This window comes from Hyperoodon ampullatus, assembly GCF_949752795.1.
Source record: "Hyperoodon ampullatus genome assembly, chromosome: X".
NCBI lineage: Eukaryota > Metazoa > Chordata > Mammalia > Artiodactyla > Ziphiidae > Hyperoodon > Hyperoodon ampullatus.
Genome location: NC_136913.1, coordinates 53,456,043 through 53,478,040, shown reverse-complemented (window position 1 = coordinate 53,478,040; position 21,998 = coordinate 53,456,043). Strand labels below are relative to the sequence as shown.

At 40.4% G+C, this 21,998-nt stretch overlaps 2 protein-coding genes across 2 annotated transcripts in view; one reads left to right on the top strand and one right to left on the bottom strand.

Moving 5' to 3' along the window:
- Positions 1-744: 744 nt before the first annotated feature.
- LOC307069659 (profilin-2-like) lies at positions 745-1,206 on the bottom strand (the record flags this gene model as incomplete). The annotated part of the gene is made up of 1 exon (XM_079728012.1): positions 745-1,206. One exon carries the CDS (start codon positions 1,204-1,206, stop codon positions 745-747), a length of 462 nt encoding a protein of 153 aa, XP_079584138.1.
- A 5,288-nt stretch (positions 1,207-6,494) lies between these two features.
- The window catches only part of MTMR8 (myotubularin related protein 8), a gene marked incomplete at both ends in the record, with an annotated part of 181,507 nt that continues 166,003 nt past the window's right edge, over positions 6,495-21,998 (top strand). The window contains one exon of the mRNA XM_079728212.1: positions 6,495-6,518. Coding sequence (XP_079584338.1) covers positions 6,495-6,518 — 24 coding nt within the window. The remainder of the gene's footprint in view (positions 6,519-21,998) is intronic.

Here is a 21,998-nt window from a genome sequence, read left to right as displayed (position 1 = left end):
TAGCCAACTCCCCTAGCAAAGCCCCATGCTGGGTTATCCCAGGAGGGAAATAGAGAAGTAGAAGACAAACAACCTGCCCTTTAGGAGATTATAATAAAGTTGGGAAACAAAACTAATGTGTACGTGAAAAGTTAAACAAGATCACAGGACAATCATACAGGAAATGTTGGACAAAGTATGATTAAGTCCAAACAAATTACCCAGAGAGTTAGTGCTTTAGTAATTCAAATTATGGTCAGCCCTAAGGTAGAGGCAGGCAGAGAAAGCTTCCTCAAGGAGGTAGTACTTGTGCTGGATTTTGAAGGATATATGTGATTATTACAAAATCATAGATTTCTAGAGCTTGAAGGGCCCTTAGAGACATAGTGCACTCCTCATTGTACAGATAAGGAAACTGAGGCCCAGAGAAAAATATAGTAAGTCAGGAAAAAGTTGGGAGTACAACCAAGATTTTCTACGTCCCAGTCCACTACTCTTCCCTCCAAGTGTTGAGAAGGGAGGGTTTGTGTTCTAGGTGTAAAAACTGTGCAAAAGAACAAATGCTTGAATACTCACTCCCCAATCTGCCCCTCTCCTAACACACACACACACACACACACACAAACACACACACACACACACACACATCTCCAAACCTAATCTGGGATCTCCTTTTATTTTCCTCAATACTATGTTAATCTAGAAGGTGAATCAGATAACACTGAATTCAAATTCCAGGTCAAACACCAGTGCCTTTTTATTTAGTTAGAAATGGGCCAGGTGTTGATGAATGGCCTCTCTGATGTAACCCGCCATCTTGAAAGCCTTGAGGTTGAGAGACCCTCTTCTTGTTCCTTTGTGTCCCATCAACACAAGGTATACAGACTCGATCTGAACTACTGTCACTGCCTGGCTGCCCCGACTCTGGCCTTTGGTGTGGAGATCCATGGTGTTGTTGCCCTCAGTGTACAGGTTGCCCCGGATCAACAAGCATTTGGTCCCTGCAAGGGTGATTCCCTGAAGAAACAACTTCTCTCTCTCCTCTCTCACCAGCAAGATCTGAATTTCTTCCTGGGTCAATTGGAACAAGTTTCCTTTAGGATAAGAAGCTAACAACCAGGGTGGAGAATTGGTGATTATCACTGCATCACAGCGCATTCCAGTCTGTAGGAAGAGGGTGATGTAGTCTTGCCAGACTTCTTCACTGATATCCCCTATGCACTGCATGATTCAAGTAAGGTGTATCTGAAAGATGAAAAAAGTGCTTTCTGGCAAGTTGGTCTTCAAAAGAAGTTTGTTGGTAGTTGGCCCAAGATGACTGATAAACTGAAACTGAAAGAAGCTAAAAATACAGTCTGTTTCTGATGGCTTCTCCCCAGCAGCAAGGTGGAGGAGGTCTTGATGACTTGTGTGAAGTTATGCCCCAACTGCCCTCTGCTGTGACTTATCAAGCTACCTCTGGAGCAGGAGTGAGGTCACAAAGGCTCTGTGGCTTGTTAAATAGTCATAATGCACCACTTCATGGGTGACTCTTGGCAGCAGCTTTCTTAGGTTATATCTCCAGCTAGTGAGATATTGGGGCAAAGCACACCTACTTACTTCCCTAGGATACCATGGGAAGAACACCAACCCCTAATAGCAAAAAATCCCTCAAAGTAGAAAATAAGTGGGTAATAACTGAGTTGGAGATTTGCATATAAAGCAGGACAGGTGAGGTTTAGTGTGGCAACTAGTATCTCAGACGTTGGCTAATCTAAGTTCTGAGCTCTAAGTACAAAGTCAGAAAGCCCACAGGCTCACTGGCTTACAACCTTTTGGGGATGAACATAATAGCCTCCTAATGATTTCCTTGCCTCCAGACTCTTTCCCTTTAGTTGTTTACCCTCTGGCCCACACCAGCTGTGAGTCTAGAGTAATTAATTTTCATTTAGTCATTCAGCAAGTATTTATCAAGCATTAGCTATGTGCCACGTAGTTTTCCAGGCACTGGGGTACAGCAGTGCACAGAGAAAAACCTCATGGAGTTGATATCATAATGGCAGAAAACAAATAAATAATAGATGATAGTATCCCTTTCACAGAAAATATTTTACAAGTCTAATACTTTCTTCTTCCATATTTTTCCTCTTAGTCCCAGGCTTTCTCTACTCCTGTGGGGGTCCAATCTGACATGTGACTCTTCTGCAACCTTTAACAAGTCATCATCTGTATCTTAATTTCCTCTGAAATGACACTAACTTGCCTTAAGGAGGGAATGTTAGGAGGAATGATTAAAGTTAATGGCGGAGAAAATCTGGGATAGCTTAGAATATCCATTTATTCAACAAATATTTATTGAGTACCTACTGTGTTCCAGGTCTGTTCTAGACTTTGGAGATCTAGCAGTGGACAGAAAGTCCCTGCCTTCATGAAGCTGACATCCTAGAGGGGGAGACAAATAACTGACAAAGACATTTATAGCGTATCAGGTGGTATTGATAACTATAAAGAAAAAAGGTTAAGAAGATAGAGAATGCTGGGGAAGAAGTGGTGGTGGTTTTATTTAATATGAGGTGCTCGAGTAAGGATTATCTGATATTGTGACATTTGATCAGAGACCTGACAGAGATGAGGGAGTGAACATGTGGATTTCTAGGGGGAGAGCATTCTAAGCAGAGGGAACAGCAAGTGCTCCTGAGGCAGGAGCATGTCTGGTATATTTGAGAAAGAACAAGAAGATCAATATGACATAAACAGAGAAAGAAAAGTGTGATAGAAGGTATAGTCAGAGAGGCACTAGGCTTAGATCATATGTAGGGCTTCATAGGCCATGTAAGGATTTGGCTTTTACTCTGAGATGGGGATCCACTGGCAGGTTTTAAGCAAAGGAGAGATGTCTCTATAGATTCTAGAGTCTAGAAGATGCTATGTAGAGAATAGATGCTAGGGGAACCAGGGCCAAAACATGGAGACTAGACTATAACAATAATCCAGGCTAGATAAATAGAGGTTGGGGCCAGAATACAGGGGTGAGAAGTGGTTAGATTTGGAATATTTTGAAAGAAGAGCTAATAGGATTTGATGATGAATTGAGTATGGGGTATGAAAGAAAGAGAATGTCTCCAAGGCTTTTGTACTAAATAACTGGAGTTGCCAATTTCTGATATGAGATATACTATAAAAAGAGCAGATTTGAGGAGATAGGTAGAAATCAAAAATTCTGCTTTGGATATGGTAAGTTTGAGGTGCCTCTAAGACATCCAAGTAGACATGTCAGTATGCTGTTGGATATTATATAAGTTTAAGAGTTAACAGGATGGATCAGGAATAGAGATAAAATTTTGGAAGTTTTTTGCAAATATGGTATTTAAAGGCATGAGACTGGATGACAGCACCCAGGGAATAAGTGTAAATAGAGAAGAGGACCAAGGTCTGAGCCCTGACAGCATTCCAACATATAAAGAAGGTAAGATAAGGGAGAAATAGCAAAGGAGATTGGGAAAGAGATGTCAGAGAAGTAGGAGAGAGAGGAGTGTCTCTGAAACCAAGTAGAAAAAAACGTGTCAAGGGGAAGGGAGTGATCAAATACTGCTGAAATAAAAGAAGTCTGAGGATTACCCATTGGATTTTGCAATATGGAGATTACTGGTAACACTGACAAGGACAGTTTGTTGGAGTGGTGGGGGTAAAACCTGAATAGAGTGTTTTCAAGAGAGAATGAGAGGAGAGAAAAAAAAGTGGAGGTAGATAATTTAGACAAATCTTTGGAGGAATTTTGCTATAAGGTGCAATAGAGAAATGGGGTAGGGAATGGTAGGTGGGGGAGAGGAATGTGGGTCAAGAAAGGGTTTTTTAAAATTGGAAAGAAACATGTTATTATAAACACGTTCTTGTGCTGATGGAAATGATCTGGTAAAGTGGGGATGTTTTATGATAAAGGAAAGAAGGGACAATTTAGTAGTCGAGGGAGTATGAAATTGAGTGGACAAGTGGAGGAGTTGCCTTAGGAAGGTTCAGGAACAGTTGATTCATTGAAGGAAGATTATATGGGTTCACATGCAGAGCAGCAATTAGATTTGGTTGTGGGAGGATGTCGAAGTTCCTTTTTGATGCCTTCTATTTTACCAGTGAACAAGGAAGCAGGGTAATCATCTGAGAGAGAGGAGAACAGAAATATTTAATAACTGAGTTGAGGAAGGTAAGGTAACCACCAATATTCATTGTGCCCTTATGATGTTCCTGGTACCTGATATATGTTACTTCTTTGAATCCTCACAAGCACCTTACTAGACTTGGTTTACAGATGAGAAAACTGAGACTCAGAGATGTTGTGTAACTTGTCCAGGATCATATACCATTAGCAAATAGCAGAGTCGAAATTTTGACATGAAGTACACACTCCTTTTAACTATCCCAAACAGCATGGACATGAGGTTAAAGTCTAAGTAACTGAGTATATGATGGTGGCATTACTAGGGATAAAGAAAACTTGAGAAAGAGCTGGTGGCAGAAGTGGGAGAGGGCAAGAGGCAGGAGGAAGGTGTAAAAGATGAGTTTGTTTTCAGTCGTGATGCCTTTAATGTGCTAGCTGGAACACCAAAGTGGAACTGTCAGGGGAGAGTTGGAAGTTCCAAACTTGAGCACAGGAGGAAGGTCACAGGACTTGAGATGTAAATTTGGGAGTACCCTACCAGCGGATAAGGATATAACTTGAGAATGAGATCAAGATTACCAAGGGAAGGAAAACAGAGAGAGTAGAAGAATGAGGACAGAAGCCAGGGAAATGGATAAATAAGGGCAAAGAGGAGTTGGGAGGAAGGCAGAAAAGGAATACTGAGGGATGCCGGCAATGAATCTGCTTTATAATAAAGACCAAGAGAAGAGAGAATGTCAAAAAGGAAAATGAATCAACAGTGTAAAAAGCTGCAAAACAAATGGAGATTGAACACTGCGAAGAGCTATTGGATGCAGCAACTGGAGTTCAGGATGATTGTAAAAGAGCCAATTGAGAGGAGTGTTTAGCATGCAGTGAGTATGTTCTGAAGACGTGGAAGTGAAGGGATACTCGGGTCATGGATTGAGGGAAGGGCTTTTAGGCTAGGGAAAAAAGCAAAATATGATGAATAAGTAGTTTAACTAGCAAATGTTATGGATACTAAAAGAAGAAAAAATCACTTTGTAGGGAAGGTGATATTTCAAACCATAACATTACAATAGTGAGGTAGAAATGACCCTACAAATTGTGGCCAATACCATCATTGTAACCTTGGTCAACTTAAGGCCCAGAGAGGTGACATGATTTGCTCAAGGTCACACAGAAAGTTAGTGGCAGACCTGAGAGTAAAACCCAAGTTCTCCATTGACATATATACACTACCAAATGTAAAATAGATAGCTAGTGGGAAGCAGCTGCATCGCACAGGGAGATCAGCTCGGTGCTTTGTGACCACCTAAAGGGGTGGGATAGGGAAGGTGGGAGGGAGATGCAAAAGGGAGGGGATATGAGTATATATGTATACATATAACTGATTCACTTTGTTATACAGCAGAAACTAACACGACATTGTAAAGCAATTATACTCCAATAAAGATGTTAAAAAAAAAACAAAAAAATACCCCAGGTTTTCCAACTCCCAGACTGTTGTTTTGGCCATCACAAGTCTGATTCAGAGAACACTACTGAGTAACTTCATCTCATCTGAGAGGTGGTCCAGTGGGTCCTTGGTCCTTTCCCCACATCTGTGATGACAAAAGTTATGAGGCTACTGTAATAGTCCAGGCTTTAACTAGATTGATGGTAGTAGGCTCCCCTGGATAAGGGGAGTGAAAGGAGGATATGCTTATAAACCATTTCAAAAATATTCTACAGTGACTTGCTCAAGGTCTCACAGGAAACTCTTCAGAAAACCAGTCATCACCACAAGGCAGTCTGTATTATCTCTGCCTGGTGCATCGCTGTTAACATTAAATAGTAGTGGAATGATACTGGTGCTCAGAATCCTTACGGCATCATGGGATGTGAGAAGGGTGTCAGCACACGAGTCTGGGACTTAAGAACTCCCCGGCCAACCTGGAGTCTGAGCTAGAACAATCTGTCGTTGTTTTTTAATCTTAAGAAAATGGAAGCAGTCCTAGAAATATTTGTGAGCCTAATATGTCACTGTTTTGCCTCCTGTCTACATTCCTAGTAGATTTGCACTTAAAAACTATGAAAAAGCTCACAATCACTGGATTTTATTTAAACTAAGTGTTCTTAGGGAGCTAGAATGTATATTTAGCCGTTTCCCCTGCCAAAGAAACAGCATTTTGACAGGCTCCCCCAAAGAAAAGGGCATTTGCCAGGAAGCAAGATGGCGGGAGCGGCCATAGGCGAAGTGTCGCGATAGGAGCCTCCGCGAGGATCAGGTGACGAGAGCTTGATCCAGTACGGGGAGGGCGGGAGCTGGAACCCGGGTTGGGCAAGGAGGCAAGTAGAACGGTGGTGGCGGCAGCAGCCCGAGTAGCGGTGAGGCATTCGGGTGGCGGGAACCGCGGTCATGGACCATATCACGGTGCCCAAGGTAAGGAGAAGAGTTCGGCGAGGCTGGGAGCCATGGGCTCCCTCTCGGTGCTCAGCCGTGAGCCCAGGCACGCCCCCTCAAGCCTTCTCAGGGTGCTCTTTGACGCCCTCTTCCGCGCGGGACCCGAGTGATATTCCTCGGTTCACACCCCCTTTCATCCAATCTGAACTTTCTTCTCCTTGGGATCCGCCTGCTGGTGGCTGCGGCGCGAAGGAGCGGTGGTCCTGTGCCAACCGTCCTCTCACGTGACGCCGACGCCACGCCGGTGCTTGCCTGCCGGATCCCTCCCTGACCTGTCCCTCCGACCCCAGCTCCTCCCGGCTCTCCAGTCGTTACCTCACACACGCCTTTACTCCAGCCTTTTATATACACTCGCTGCAGTTGTAACAGCCTTTCTTGAGCACCACACTTGGCATTGCCTCCCGGAGAGTTACTTCCTTTATCCAGCGTTTCCCTACTCTCCTCTTGACTCCTCCCCTGACCTGCCCCAGCAGTTGCCCAGACCACCACCATCACCCCCACCCCAGCTCAGCCGCATGCATGTGTGGGTTTTGGGGGCAAAAGCATCTGTCCAGCCCCAAGGTGGGCTATGAGAAAGGAAGGAGGTGTAGCAGAGTGGACCTGGCCTTGCTCAGCCGGGAAGGAAAACGCGAGAGGTGACACTGCCAGGCCAGCTGGTGTCTGTGTATAGCTGACCCCCCAGTCAGAGCCTCTTCTACTTATTTTCTTTCCAGAGCCTACTCTTTCCCTCCCCAACTCCGGCCTCTTTCTATTCGAATTTCACGTCCCTCCTGTCAGTTTTCTTTCTACTATCAGGCCGAGGATCAGAGAAGAGTTACAACTAGTCTCTGCTTAATTTTTTTCTATCCATCATAATAGATGTGGCCCAGGCTAACTGACACGCACGTAAAAGCCCAGTATGTTGTAATCGAAAGAGCACGGATTTTGAAGCCGGAAGACTCTAGTTAGAATGCTGGTCCCCTCAACTAGTAGCTTATGACTGGACAAATTTATTTGGGATCTTAGAATTGCAATTCAGGGATCACAGAAAGTCTGGAAGAAACCAGAATAGTGTCCCACTAGAGGAAATGGCCAGGGTTTTTAGAGGAAAAGAGGGACGTCAATGCAGGCTTACACAAGTTGTTTACCAACAATTTGGATTGGAGGGTAAAATTATTCTGTACATAAGATTGAGTTATGGAATGCATCTTATTCATTACTAGGGAAAGTTATGTTTTCTTAGGCCAGATAAAGTCCAGTTCTCAATATTATTCTTTCCTTTTAGCAACTCAGCAACTCTTTAGCAGTTTTAATTTAGAGTGTTCAGCAAAAGTCCAGCATGGGCAGCAAACGTGGAGGTCCTCAGGTCATGTCTTAGTCATTCCTGACATAGTTCTTTTCACATTTCCCCCTTTTGCCCATGCTTTTTCCTGAAGAAAACATCATTGGAACAATTCTTATTCCCACATAGCCAGAATAGCTTGGTTACCTGCTCCAGGTCCATCATGTCCCTTAGAGGGTGGTTGTGTGAATGAATCAATGGATGGATTGTAAAATTCATTGGAGGCACCGTGATGTTGTGCTGCCTCGAGTATATCAACTTGTGTGAACATCAACTGAGCAGTAGAATGGCTAAGTATAGAAGTAATCAATTTAAGCAAGCACTTTATCAATATAAAGAAGCTGACAACAATTATTAAGAGTAATAACCCAGTTTGAAGAACAGTTTTGAACCAAGATCCAACGTTTGAGGGTAACCAACTAAACAAATCAAACATTAGGGGAGTATTAAGACTATCAGAATGAAGTCAATTGGCCTTCTTTTGTTAAGATCTTAATTTGAGTTTCTACTATACCAGAGGCATTTATCCAAGTACAACAGGTGTTATTTAAGATGACACAGATACCTCCAAGTTCTGCAAGAAGGTAATCCAAGGCAAATCTTTTATCTAACATAACATGAGCAAGCAAATTCAGGGAGTCTTTTTGGGAACTTAATGCTCTAGCTGTGGCATTAGCTGTGTCTGCTATGGTAGCAGAGAGATTTTGAATAATTTTATCAATGGCTCCAACTCCCCACGTGGTTTGAATAATTCTTAGGAACCTTTGAAATCCCTCAGAAGGGGTTTCTTGGCATAGGCAGAAAGTAGAGTGTGTGTGCCATTTGGTAATTTCTGAAGAATTTAACACAGTCAAAGGAACTATGAAAAGTCCTAGAGCACTTGGAGAATGTAGGGTTAGGGTGTTGAGGCAGGACATCCCACAGGTGGTACTCTTCCAACCACAAATAAAGACATAAATGGAGCATAGAGAAAGAAAGTGTCAAAGGTGAAATTCAACCACGGGTTGGTTATATTTGAGCAGCCTAGAAGCCTTCCTTGTAGGAATACATGAGGGTTATCATGAGAATATGTTTTGTTTTTGCACAGTGAAGTAAAGTTGGGTGTTTGGAAGCTGGATCTGATGTTTCCAGGTAACCAAAGGGACTCGTTGGAACACATGTTCCTAAGGGAATATTCTGGGTTTTATCTGGTTCCAAACAAGGCAAACAAGGAAAGGGAACTGTGGATTTGAGTAGATGAACATGGTATGCTTGGAGAATAGATGAATTCTGAAAAGGATATGGTAGAGGGATACGAGTAAGATTGGAGATAGCCAAGGCAAGGGGATCCTGGGTATTCAGTGAATTATCTAGGGTGCTGATGGCATATCCAATAGTCTTTTAGATTTCCTCCAGTGGCTAGACTTTGGGAAATGCAGAATAAGGCATTATTTTCCCAGTCATAAGGAGCCTGGGTGGATAATAAGAGAGATAATAACATAACTCTAGTAAAAGAGCTATCCCAAGAAAAGTCAGCTATTTTAATATAAAGAAGACTAAGGGTAACTCCTGGTCTTGGTTGGTGAAAGAATCCCAAGTGGAATAGATTAATCGAATGGGCAAGACTTGGAGCCAGAGGCTTATTCCCAGCAGAGTTAATGCAAGATAGAATTACCACTCATGGAGGATGCCCACTGTATGTAATAGGGTAAAGCACATTAATAAAACTGTAACTTAAAGGAGGAGTCCCAAAAGTTCAATTCTCCAGTCCTTCATAGTCAAAATCGAAGGACCAAAGGGCCAGGGTCATTTCCTCTAAACTTTAATTCCTAGCCATAACCTATTGATGAAAATTTTCAATCCTTGAAAGTATGTCTGTAAGAAGGAAAGACAATTTGATGCCTCATCAGTTATTACATAATGAAGGAGATGTAACAACTCTATGATGACGGCAATTAGGACGAGGGTAACTTGAGGGATTTCATCAATGAGGATCATGGAGAGTACCGGCCTTGTCCAAAGTCTTGGGAGAGCCATCTCCATTAGGCGCCATCTGAGTCACTTCTGGATCACTTTCAGCTTTAGGTCTCCAACTGTTTCAGAGGCCCACACAGGTGGGGAAGCCTTTTTTAAAAATTGGAAACATGAATCCAAGAATCAATGCCTTTAAGTTTAGCGGCACAGGGCGTTGGTTAAAAGTACCTAATAGGGTCCCTTCTATCTGGGTTGTAAGGAGTCCTTTAAAATATGTTTTTTCCAATAAACATAGTCCACTGGTTTTAAATTGTGGTGTTCTGTATCTCCATCTCCCAGGAGCTCACTGTGGAAAAAGTTTTCAACCAGGTGCTCATTTTTTTTAGAGTCTTAATGAGACTTTGACAATAATGTAAAAGATCTCCCTTGACTAGAAGGGGCTTATATAGTCCTGAGTCAAGAATCATGGGCTTTTCAATAATTTTTTCAAATGGTTACAGTTTGTGTTTTTGAAAGGGTATAGCTATTAAGTTTACCAGAACTATGGGTAGCAATTTAGGCCAAGGAAGGCTGAAGGCCTCAGAGATTTTTGCTAGTTAGGTCTCAATTATGTCATTTGTTCTTTCCATTAGACCAGAAGAATGAGGATGATAGTCACAGTGGAAATGTGGTAGTATAGGCCAGATTTCACAAACAGCATTTAGAATTTGTCCAGTGAAATGGACACCATTATCACTATGTAATTGCAGAGCAATTCCCCAATTAAGAATAATCCTTTCACTTTGTCACGGCTTACCCTTCCCCCTCCCCATATCCTCAAGTCCATTCTCTAGTAGGTCTGTGTCTTTATTCCCGTCTTACCCCTAGGTTCTTCATGACATTTTTTTTTCTTAGATTCCATATATATGTGTTAGCATATGGTATTTGTCATGGACATATATACACTAGCAAACATAAAATAGATAGCTAGTGGGAAGCAGCCGCATAGCACAGGGAGATCAGCTCGGTGCTTTGTGACCACCTAGAGGGGTGGGATAGGGAGGGTGGGAGGGTGGGAGACGCAAGAGGGAAGAGATATGGGAACATATGTATATGTATAACTGATTCACTTCGTTATAAAGCAGAAACTAACACACCATTGTAAAGCAATTATACTCCAATAAAGATGTTAAAAAAAAAGAATAATCCTTTCCAACAATATTTTGGCCACTGTAAGGGGAGTTGCATATCTGCAAGGAAAGGCTTCCACCAAATGGGAATACATGCACATCATCATCAGAACATATTTGTATCCTTGAGAGGGAGACAGGTAGATAACACCCAGGTGACAAAGAGCAAAGGGACCAGGAGGCAAAGGAAAGTGGTTCTGAGAAGTATAAATAGGTTTTTCTAGGTTATACTTAGGACAGATCGGACACCTCTGACATATTTCAGCTACTACTTTGGGAGAAGGTTTCCAAAAGTATTGTTTTCCCCATGCTATCATTTTATCAGTTCCCCCAATGAGTCACTTAATGTATTAATTTTAGTATGGTTTCTTGAGTGGCTTCGGAAAGAGGAGGGTGGCCATTGGCTTATACCAAAGCCCAGTAAGTTGATCAAATGTGCATCCTTCAGAAAACCACCTCTGTTACTTAGCTGTAGCATGCAATTGCCAATCTCTAATAATATCCTTTTTTCTTTTATTGGAGAATAGTTGCTTTACAATGTTGTGTTAGTTTCAGCTGTACAGCAAAGTGATTCAGCCATATGTATACATATATCTCCTCTTCCTTGGATTTCCTTCCCATTTAGGTCACCACATAGCCCTGAGTAGAGTTCCCTGTGCTATACAGTCTGTTCTCATTAGTTATCTATTTTATACATTAGTAGTGTATATATGTCAATCCCAATCTCCCAATCCATCCCACTCCCCATTCCCCCCTTGGTATCCATATGTTTATTCTCTACGTCTGTGTCTCTATTTCTGCTTTGCAAATAAGTTAATCTATACCGTTTTTCTAGACTCCAAATATCTGCGTTAATATACGATATTAGTTTTTCTCTTTCTGACTTACTTCACCCTGTATGACAGTACCTAGGACCATCCATGTCTCTACAAATGACGCAATTTCGTTCACTTTTATGGCTGAGTAATATTCCATTGTATAGATGCACCACATCTTCTTTATCCATTCCTCTGTTGATGGGCATTTAGGTTGTTTCCATGTCCTGGCTATTGTAAATAGTGCTGCAATGAACATTTGGGTGCGTGTATCTTTTTGAATTATGGTTTTCTCCAGGTATATGCCCAGGAGTGGGATTGTTGAGTCATATGGTACTGCTATTTTTAGTTTTATAAGGAACCTCCATACTGTTCTCCATAGTGTCTGTACAAATTTACATTTCCACCAACAGTGTAGGGTTCCCTTTCTCCACACCCTCTCCAGCATTTATTGTTTGTAATTTTTTTGATGATGGCCATTCTAACCAGTGTGAGGTGATACCTCACTGTAGTTTTGATGTGCATTTCTCTAATAATTAGTGATGTTGTGCATCTTTTCATGTGTTTGTTGGCCATTTGTCTGTCTTCTTTGGAGAAATGTCTATTTAGGTCTTCTGCCCATTTTAAAAAAATGTTTGGTGACATTTTTTTATTGGAGTAGAGTTGGTGTACATTGCTGTGTTTCTGCTGTACAGTGAAGGGAATCACCTATACATATACATATATCCCCTCTGTTTTTGGATTTCCTTCACATTTAGGTCATCACAGAGCATTAAGTAGAGTTCCCTGTGCTATACAGCAGGTTCTCATTAGTTACCTATTTTATACATATTAGTGTATATATACCTATACCAATGTCCCAGTTCATCCCACCCGCACTTTTGCGTTAGTGTCCATATATTTGTTCTCTATGTCTGTGTGTCTGTTTCTGCCTTGTAGACAAGTTCTTCTGTAGCATTTTTCTAGATTCCACATATAGGTGTTAATATACGATATTTGTTTTTCTCTTACTGACTTACTTCATTCTGTATGAAAGTCTCTAGGTCTATCCATGTCTCTACAAATGACCCCATATGTTTCTTTTTATGGCCGAGTAATATTCCATTGTGTATATGTACCACATCTTCTTTTTTTTAACATCTTTATTGGAGTATAATTGCTTTACAATAGTGTGTTAGTTTCTGCTTTATAACAAAGTGAATCAGTTATACATATTCATATGTTCCCATATCTCTTCCCTCTTGCGTCTCCCTCCCTCCCATGTCCCTATCCCACTGCTCTAGGAGGTCACAAAGCACTGAGCTGATCTCACTGTGCCATACGGCTGCTTCCCACTAGCTACCTATTATACGTTTGGTAGTGTATATATGTCCATGCCACTCTCTCACTTTGTCACAGCTTACCCTTCCCCCTGCCCATAGCCTCAAGTCCATTCTCTAGTAGGTCTGTGTCTTTATTCCCGTCTTACACCTAGGTTTTTCATGACCTTTTTATTTTCCCTTAGATTCCATATATATGTGTTAGCATATGGTATTTGTTTTTCTCTTTCTGACTTACTTCACTCTGTATGACAGACTGTAGGTCCATCCACCTCACTACAAATAACTCAATTTCATTTCTTTTTATGGCTGAGAAATATTCCATTGTATATATGTGCCACATCTTCTTTATCCATTCATATGATGATGGACATTTAGGTTGCTTCCATCTCCTGGCTATTGTAAATAGAGCTGCAATGAATATTTTTGTACATGACTCTTTTTGAATTATGGTTTTCTCAGGGTATATGCCCAGTAGTGGGATTGCTGGGTCGTATGGTAGTTCTATTTGTAGTCTTTGAAGGAAACTCCATACTGTTTTCCATAGGGACTGTATCAATTTACATTCCCACCAGCAGTGCAGGAGGGTTCACTTTTCTCCAGACCCTCTCCAGCATTTATTGTTTCTAGATTTTTTTGATCATGGCCATTCTGACCGGTGTGAGTTGATATCTCATTTTAGTTTTGATTTGCATTTCTCTAATGATCAATGATGATGAGCCTTCTTTCATGTGTTTGTTGGCAAACTGTATATCTTCTTTGGCGAAATGTCTATTTAGGTCTTCTGCCCATTTTTGGATTGGGTTGTTTGTTTTTTTGTAATTGAGCTGCATGAGATGCTTGTAAATTTTGGAGATTAATCCTTTGTCAGTTGCTTCATTTGCATACATTTTCTCCCATTCTGAGGGTTGTCTTTTGGTCTTGTTTATGGTTTCCTTTGCTGTGCAAAAGCTTTGAAGTTTCATTAGGTCCTATTTGTTTATTTTTGTTTTTATTTCCATTTCTCTAGGAGGTGGGTCCAAAAGGATCTTGCTGTGATTTATGTCATAGAGTGTTCTGCCTATGTTTTCCTCTAAGAGTTTGATAGTTTCCGGCCTTACATTTAGATCTTTAATCCATTTTGAGTTTATTTTTGTGTATGGTGTTAGGGAGTGTTCTAATCTCATACTTTTACATGTACTTGTCCAGTTTTCACCGCACAACTTATTGAAGAGGCTGTCTTTTCTCCACAGTATATGCTTGACTCCTTTATCAAAAATAAGGTGACCATATGTGCATGGGTTTATCTCTGGGCTTTCTATCCTGTTCCATTGATCGATCTTTCTGTTTTTGTGCCGGTACCATACTGTCTTCATTATTGTAGCTTTGTAGTATAGTCTGAAGTCAGGGAGCCTGATTCCTCCAGCTCCATTTTTCGTTCTCAAGATTGCTTGGGCTATTCGGGGTCTTTTGTATTTCCATACAAATTGTGAATTTTTTTGTTCTAGTTCTGTGAAAAATGCCAGTGGTAGTTTGATAGGGATTGCATTTAATCTGTAGATTGCTATGGGTAGTTAGAGTCATTTTCACAATATTGATCCTTCCAATCAAGGAACATGGTATATCGTTCCATCTATTTGTATCATCTTTAATTTCTTTCATCAGTGTCTTATAATTTTCTGCATACAGGTCTTTTGTCTCCTTAGGTAGGTTTATTCCTAGATATTTTATTATTTTTGTTCCAGTGGTAAATGGGAGTGTTTTCTTAATTTCACTTTCAGATTTTTCATCATTAGTGTACAGGAATGTCAGAGATTTCTGTGCATTAATTTTGTATCCTGGTGCTTTACCAAATTCATTGATTAGCTGTAGTACTTTTCTGGTAGCATCTTTGTTATTCTCTATGTATAGTATCATGTCATCTGCAAACAGTGACAGCTTTACTTCTTCTTTTCCCATTTGCATTCCTTTTATTTCCTTTTCTTCTCTGATTGCTGTGGCTACAACTTCCAAAACTATGTTCAATAAGAGTGGTGAGAGTGGGCAACCTTGTCTTTTTCCTGTTCTTAGTGGAAGTGTTTTCAGTTTTTCAGCATTGAGGATGATGTTGGCTGTGGGTTTGTCATATATTGCCTTTATTATGTTGAGGAAAGTTGCCTCTATGCCTATTTTCTTCAGAGTTTTTATCATAAATGGGTGTTGAGTTTTTTCGAAAGCTTTCTCTGCATGTATTGTGATGATCATATGGTTTTTCTCCTTCAATTTTTCAATGTGGTGTATCACGTTGATTGATTTGTGTATATTGAAGAATCCTTGCATTCCTGGAATAAACCCCACTTGATCATGGTGTATGATCCTTTTAATGTGCTGGTGGATTCTGTTTGCTAGTATTTTGTTGAGGATTTTTGCATATATGTTTATCAGTGATATTGGCCAGTAGTTTTCTTTGTGACATCCTTGTCTGGTTTTGGTATCAAGGTGATGGTGGCCTTGTAGAATGAGTTTGGGAATGTTCCTCCCTCTGCTATATTTTGGAAGAGTTTGAGAAGGACAGGTGTTAGCTCCTCTCTAATTGTTTGATAGAATATGCCGGTGAAGACATCAGGTTGTGGACTTTTGTTTGCTGGATGATTTTTAGTCACAGTCTCATTTTCAGTGCTTGTGATTGTTCTGTTCATATTTTCTATTTCTTCCTGGTTCAGTCTTGGCAGGTTGTGCATTTCTGAGAATTTGTCTATTTATTCCAGATTGTCCATTTTATTGGCACAGAGTTGCTTGTAGTAATATTTCATGATCTTTTGTATTTCTGCAGTGTCAGTTGTTACTTCTCCTTTTTCATTTCTAATTCTATTGATGTGAATCTTCTCCCTTTTTTTCCTGATGAGTCTGGCTAATGGTTTATCAATTTTGTTTATCTTCTCAACGAACCAGCTTTTTGTTTTATTGATGGTTGCTATCGTTTCCTTCATTTATTTTTCATTTACTTCTGATCTAATCTTTTTGATTTCCTTCTTCTAACTTTGGGGTGTTTTTGTTCTTCTTTGTCAAATTGCATTAGGAGCAAGGTTAGGTTGTTTATTTGAGATGTTTCCTGTTTCTTAAGGTAGGATTTTATTGCTATAAACTTCCCTCTTAGAACTGCTTTTGCTGCACCCATAGGTTTTGGGTCGTCGTGTCTCCATTGTCATTTGTTTGTATGTATTTTTTGATTTCCTCTTTGATTTCTTCAGTGATCACTTCGTTATTAAGTAGTGTATTGTTTAGCCTCCATGTGGCTGTATTTTTTACAGATCTTTTCCTGTAATTAATATTGAGTCTCATAGCATTGTGTTCGGAAAAGATACTTGATTGAATTTCAATTTTCTTAAATTTACCAAGGCTTGATTCGTGACCAAAAATATGAGTTATCCTGGAGAATGTTCCATGAGCACTTGAGAAAACTGTGTATTCTGTTGTTTTTGGATGGAATGTCCTATAAATATCAATTAAGTCCATCTTGTTTAATGTATCATTTAAAGCTTGTGTTTCCTTATTTATTTTCATTTTGGATGATCTGTCCATTGGTGAAAGTGGGGTGTTAAAGTCCCCTACTATGAATGTGTTTCTGTCGATTTCCCCTTTTATGGCTGTTAGTATTTGCCTTATGTATTGAGGTGCTCCTATGTTGGGTGCATGATTATTTACAATTGCTATATCTTCTTCTAGGATTGATCCCTTGATCATTATGTAGTGTCCTTCTTTGTGTCTTGTTTTTATTTTAAAGTCTATTTTGTCTGATATGAGAATTGCTACTCCAGCTTTCTTTTGGTTTCCATTTCCATGGAATGTCTTTTTCCATCCCTTCACTTTCAGTCTGTATGTGTCCCTAGGTCTGAAGTGGGTCTCTTGTAGACAGAATATATATGGGTCTTTTTTTTTTGTATCCATTCAGCCTGTGTGTGTGTTTTGGTGGGAGCATTCAGTCCATTTACATTTAAGGTAATTATCGATATGTATGTTCATATTCCCATTTTCTTAATTGTTTTTGGTTTTTTATTGTAGGTCTTTTCCTCCTCTTGTGTTTCTTGCCTAGAGAAGTTCCTTTAGCATTTGTTGTAAAGCTGGTTTGGTGGTGCTGAACTCTCAGCTTTTCCTTGTCTGTAAAGAATTTAATTTCTCCATCAAATCTGAATGGGATCCTTGCTGGGTAGAGTAATCTTTGTTGTAGGTTTTTTTCCTTCATCACTTTAAGTATGTTCTGCCACTCCCTTCTGGCTTGCAGAGTTTCTGCTGAAAGATCAGCTGTTAACCTTATGGGGATTCCCTTGTGTGTTATTTGTTGTTTTTCCTTTGCTGCTTTAATATGTTTTCTTTGTATTTAATTTTTGACAGTTTGATTATTATGTGTCTTGGCATGTTTCTCCTTGGATTTATCCTGTATGGGACTCTCTGTGCTTCCTGGACGTGATTAAGTATTTCCTTTCCCATATTAGGGAAGTTTTCAACTATAATCTCTTCAAGTATTTTCTCAGTCCCTTTCTTTTTCTCTTCTTCTTCTGGGACCACTATAATTTGAATATTGGTATGTTTAATGTTGTCCTAGAGGTCTCTGAGCCTGTCCTCAGTTCTTTTCATTCTTTTTTCTTTATTCTGCTCTGCAGTAGTTATTTCCACTATTTTATCTTCCAGGTCACTTATCCGTTCTTCCACCTCAGTTATTCTGCTATTGATCCCTTCTAGAGTATTTTTAATTTCATTTATTGTGTTGTTCATTGTTGCTTGTTTCATCTTTAGTTTTTCTAGGTCCTTGTTAAATGTTTCTTGCATTTTCTCTATTCTATTTCCAATATTTTGGATCACCTTTACTATCCATATTCTGAATTCTTTTTCAGGTAGACTGCCTATTTCCTCTTCATTTGTTATGTCTGGTGGGTTTTTATCTTGCTACTTCATCTGCTGTGTTTTTTTTTAGCTTCTCATTTTGCTTATCTTACTGTGTTTGGGGTCTACTTTTTGCAGGCTGAAGGTTCGTAGTTCTCATTGTTTTTTTTTGTTTGTTTGTCTGTCCGCAGTGGCTAAAGTTGGTTCAGTGGGTTGTGTAGGCTTCCTGGTTGAGGGGACTAGTGCCTGTGTTCTGGTGGATGAGGCTGGATCTTGTCTTTCTGGTTGGTAGGTCCACGTCTGGTGGTGTGTTTTGGTGTGTCTGTGAACTTATTATGATTTTAGGTAGCCTGTCTGCTAATGGGTGGGGTTGTGTTCCTGTCTTGCTAGTTGTTTGCCATAGGGTGTCCAGCACTGTAGCTTGCTGGTCGTTGAGTGAAGCTGGGTGCTGGTGTTGAGATGGAGATCTCTGGGAGATTTTCGCCATTTGATATTATGTGGAGCTGGGAGGTCTCTTGTGGACCAGTGTCCTGAAATTGGCTCTCCCACCTCAGAGTCACAGCACTGACTCATGGCTGCAACACCAAGAGCCTTTCATCCACACGGCGTATAATAAAATGGAGAAAATATAGAAAGGAAGAAAGAAAGAAAGAAGAGAAAGAAAGTAGAAAGAGGAAAGGAAGAAAGAAAGAAGGAAGGAAGGAAGGAAAAGAAAAAATAAAGATAATGTCAAATAAAGTTATTAAAATAAAAAATAATCATTAAGACAAAATTTTTTTTAAAGTTAAAAAAAAGAAACTAGCAAACAAACAAAAATAACGGACGGACAGAACCCTAGGACAAATGGTGAAAGCAAAGCTATGCAGACAAAATGTCACACAGAAGCATACACCTACACACTTAGAAAAAGAGGAAAAGGAGAAAAAATAATATATCTTGCTCTCAAAGTCCACTTCGTCAGTTTGGGATGATTCGTTGTGTATTCATGTATTCCACCGAAACAGGGTACATCAAGTTGATTGTGGAGATTTATTCCGCTGCTCCTGAGGCTCCTGGGAGAAATTTCCCATTCTGTTCTTTGTTTGCACAGCTCCCGTGGTTCAGCTTTGGATTTGGCCATGCCTCTGCATGTTGGTCGCTGGAGGTCGTCTGTTCTTCACTCAGACAGGACGGGGTTAATGAAGCCACTGTTTCGGGGGCTCTGGCTCACTCAAGCGGGGGGGTGGGAGGGGCACGGAGTGGGGGGTGAGCCTGCGGCAGCAGAGGCCGGCATGACGTTGCACCAGCTTGTGGCGTGCCTTGCGTTCTCCTGTGGAAGTTGTCCCTGGATCACGGGACCCTGGCAGTGGTGGATTGCACAGCCTCCCGGTAGGGGATGTGTGGATAGTGACCTGTGCTCGCACACAGGATTCTTGGTGGTGGCAGAAGTTGCCTTTGCATCTCATGCCTGTCTCTGGGCTCTGCGCTGACAGCCATGGCTCATGCCAGTCTTGGAGCTACTTTAAGCAGCACTCTTAATCCCCTCTCCTCGTGCACCAGGAAACAAAGAGGGAAGAAAAACTCTCTTGCTTCTTAGGCTGTTCCAGACTTTTTCCCAGACTCCCTCCTGGCTAGCAGTGATGCACTGACCCCTTCAGGCTATGTTCACGCCACCAGTCCTCTTCCTGCGATCTGACAGAAGCCCAAGCCTCAGCTCGCAGCCCGCGCCCCCACCCCGGCAGGTGAGCAGACAAGCCTCTTGGGCTGGTGAGTGGTGGTGGTCGGCACCGATCCTCTGTGTGGGAATCTCTCCGCTTTGCCCTCTGCACCCTTGTTGCTGTGCTCTCCTCCACAGCTCTGAAGTTTCCCCCCCGCCACCCGCAGTCTCTGCCGATGAAGGGGCTTCTAGTGTGTGGAAACCTTTCCTCCTTCACAGCTCCCTCCCACTGGTGCAGGTCCCGTCCCTATTCTTTTATCTCTGTTTATTCTTTTTTTCTTTTGACCTACACAGGTACGTGGGGAGTTTCTTGCCTTTTGGGAGGTCTGAGGTCTTCTGCCAGCGTTCAGTGCGTGTTCTGTAGGAGTTGTTCCACGTGTAGATGTATTTCTGATGTATCTGTGGGGAGGAAGGTGATCTCCGCATCTTACTCTTCTGCCATCTTCTATCTTTGCGCTTTCTATCCTGTTCAATTCATCTATATTTCTGTCTTTGTGGCATTATCATACTGTCTTGATCACTGTAGCTTTGTAGTATAGTCTGAAGTCTGGGAGCCTGATTCCTCCAGCTCCGTTCTTCTTTCTCAAGACTGCTTTGGTTATTTGGGATCTTTTTTGTTTCAATACAAATTGTGAAATTATTTCTAGTTCTCAGAAAAATGACATTGGTAGTTTGATAGTGATTGCTTTGAATCTGTAGATTGCTTTGGGTAGTAGAGTCATTTTCACAATGTTGATTCTTCCAATCCAAGAACATGGTATATCTCTCCATCTGTTTTTATCATCTTTAATTTCTTTCATCAGTGTCTTATAGTTTTCTGCATATAGGTCTTTTGTCTCCTTAGGTAGGTTTATTCCTAGGTATTTTATTCTTTTTGTTGCAGTGGTAAATGGAAGTGTTTCCTGAATTTCTCTTTCAGATTTTTCATCATTAGTGTATAGGAATGCAAGAGATTTCTGTTCATTAATTTTGTATCCTGCTACTTTACCAAATTCATTGATTAGCTCTAGTAGTTTTCTTGTAGCATCTTTAGGATTCCCTATGTATGTTATCATGTCATCTGCAAACAGTGACAGCTTTACTTCTTCTTTTCCAATTTGGATTCCTTTTATTTCTTTTTCTTCTTTGATTACTGTGGTTACAACTTCCAAAACTATGTTAAATAATATCAGTGAGAGTGGGCAACCTTGTCTTGTTCCTGACCTTAGTGGAAATGGTTTCAATTTTTCACCATTGAGAATAATGTTGGCTGTGGGTTTGTCATATATGGTCTTTATTATGTTGAGTTAAGTTCCCTCTGTGCCTACTTTCTGGAGGGTTTTTATCATATATTGGTGTTGAATTTTGTTGAATGCTTTTTCTGCATTTATTGAGATGATTCTATCATTTTTCTCTTTCAATTCGTTAAGATGATTTATCACATTGTTTGATTTGTATATATTGAAGAATCTTTGCATTCCTGGGATAACCTCCACTTGATCATGGTGTATTATCCTTTTAATGTGCTGTTGGATTCTGTTTGCTAGTATTTTGTTGAGGATTTTTGCATCTGTGTTCTTCAGTGATATTGGCCTGTAGTTTTCTTTTTTGTGACATCTTTTTCTGGTTTTCGTATCTGGGTGATGGTGGCCTCGTATAATGAGTTTGGGAGTGTTGCTCCCTCTGCTATATTTTGGAATGGTTTGAGAAGGATAGGTGTTAGCTCTTCTCTAAATGTTTGATATATTTAGACTGTGAAGACATCTGGTCGTGGGCTTTTGTTTGTTGCAGGATTTTTAATCACAGTCTCAATTTCAGTGCTTTTTTTTTCTTTTTTGAGAGTCCAGAAATAAATCATTACGTTTATTATCAGTTAATTAAAAAATTATTGAGGTAAAATGTCATAACTTACAATTTTCCATCTTAGTCATTTTTAATTGTACAGTTCTGTGGTATTAAGTACATTCATAATGTTGTGCAACCATCACAACCATTCATCTTCATAACTTTTAATCTTGTAAAACTGAAACCCTATACCAATTAAACAATAACCCCTCCTCCCAGCCCCTGGCAACCACAATTCTACTTGCTCTCTCTAGATTTTGACTACTCTAAGTATCTATTTCATATAAGCAGAAATGTGCACTATTTGTCTTTTTGTGACTGGCTCATTTCAATCACCATAATGTCCTCAAGGTTTATCCATGTTGTAGCATATGTCAGAATTTCCTTCCTTTTTAAGGCTAAATAATATTCCACTGTATGTTTATACTACATTGTAGCATTCAATCATCCATCGATGGGCACTTAGGTTGCTTCCATGATTGTACTATTGTGAATAATACTGGTATGAACATGGGTGTACAAA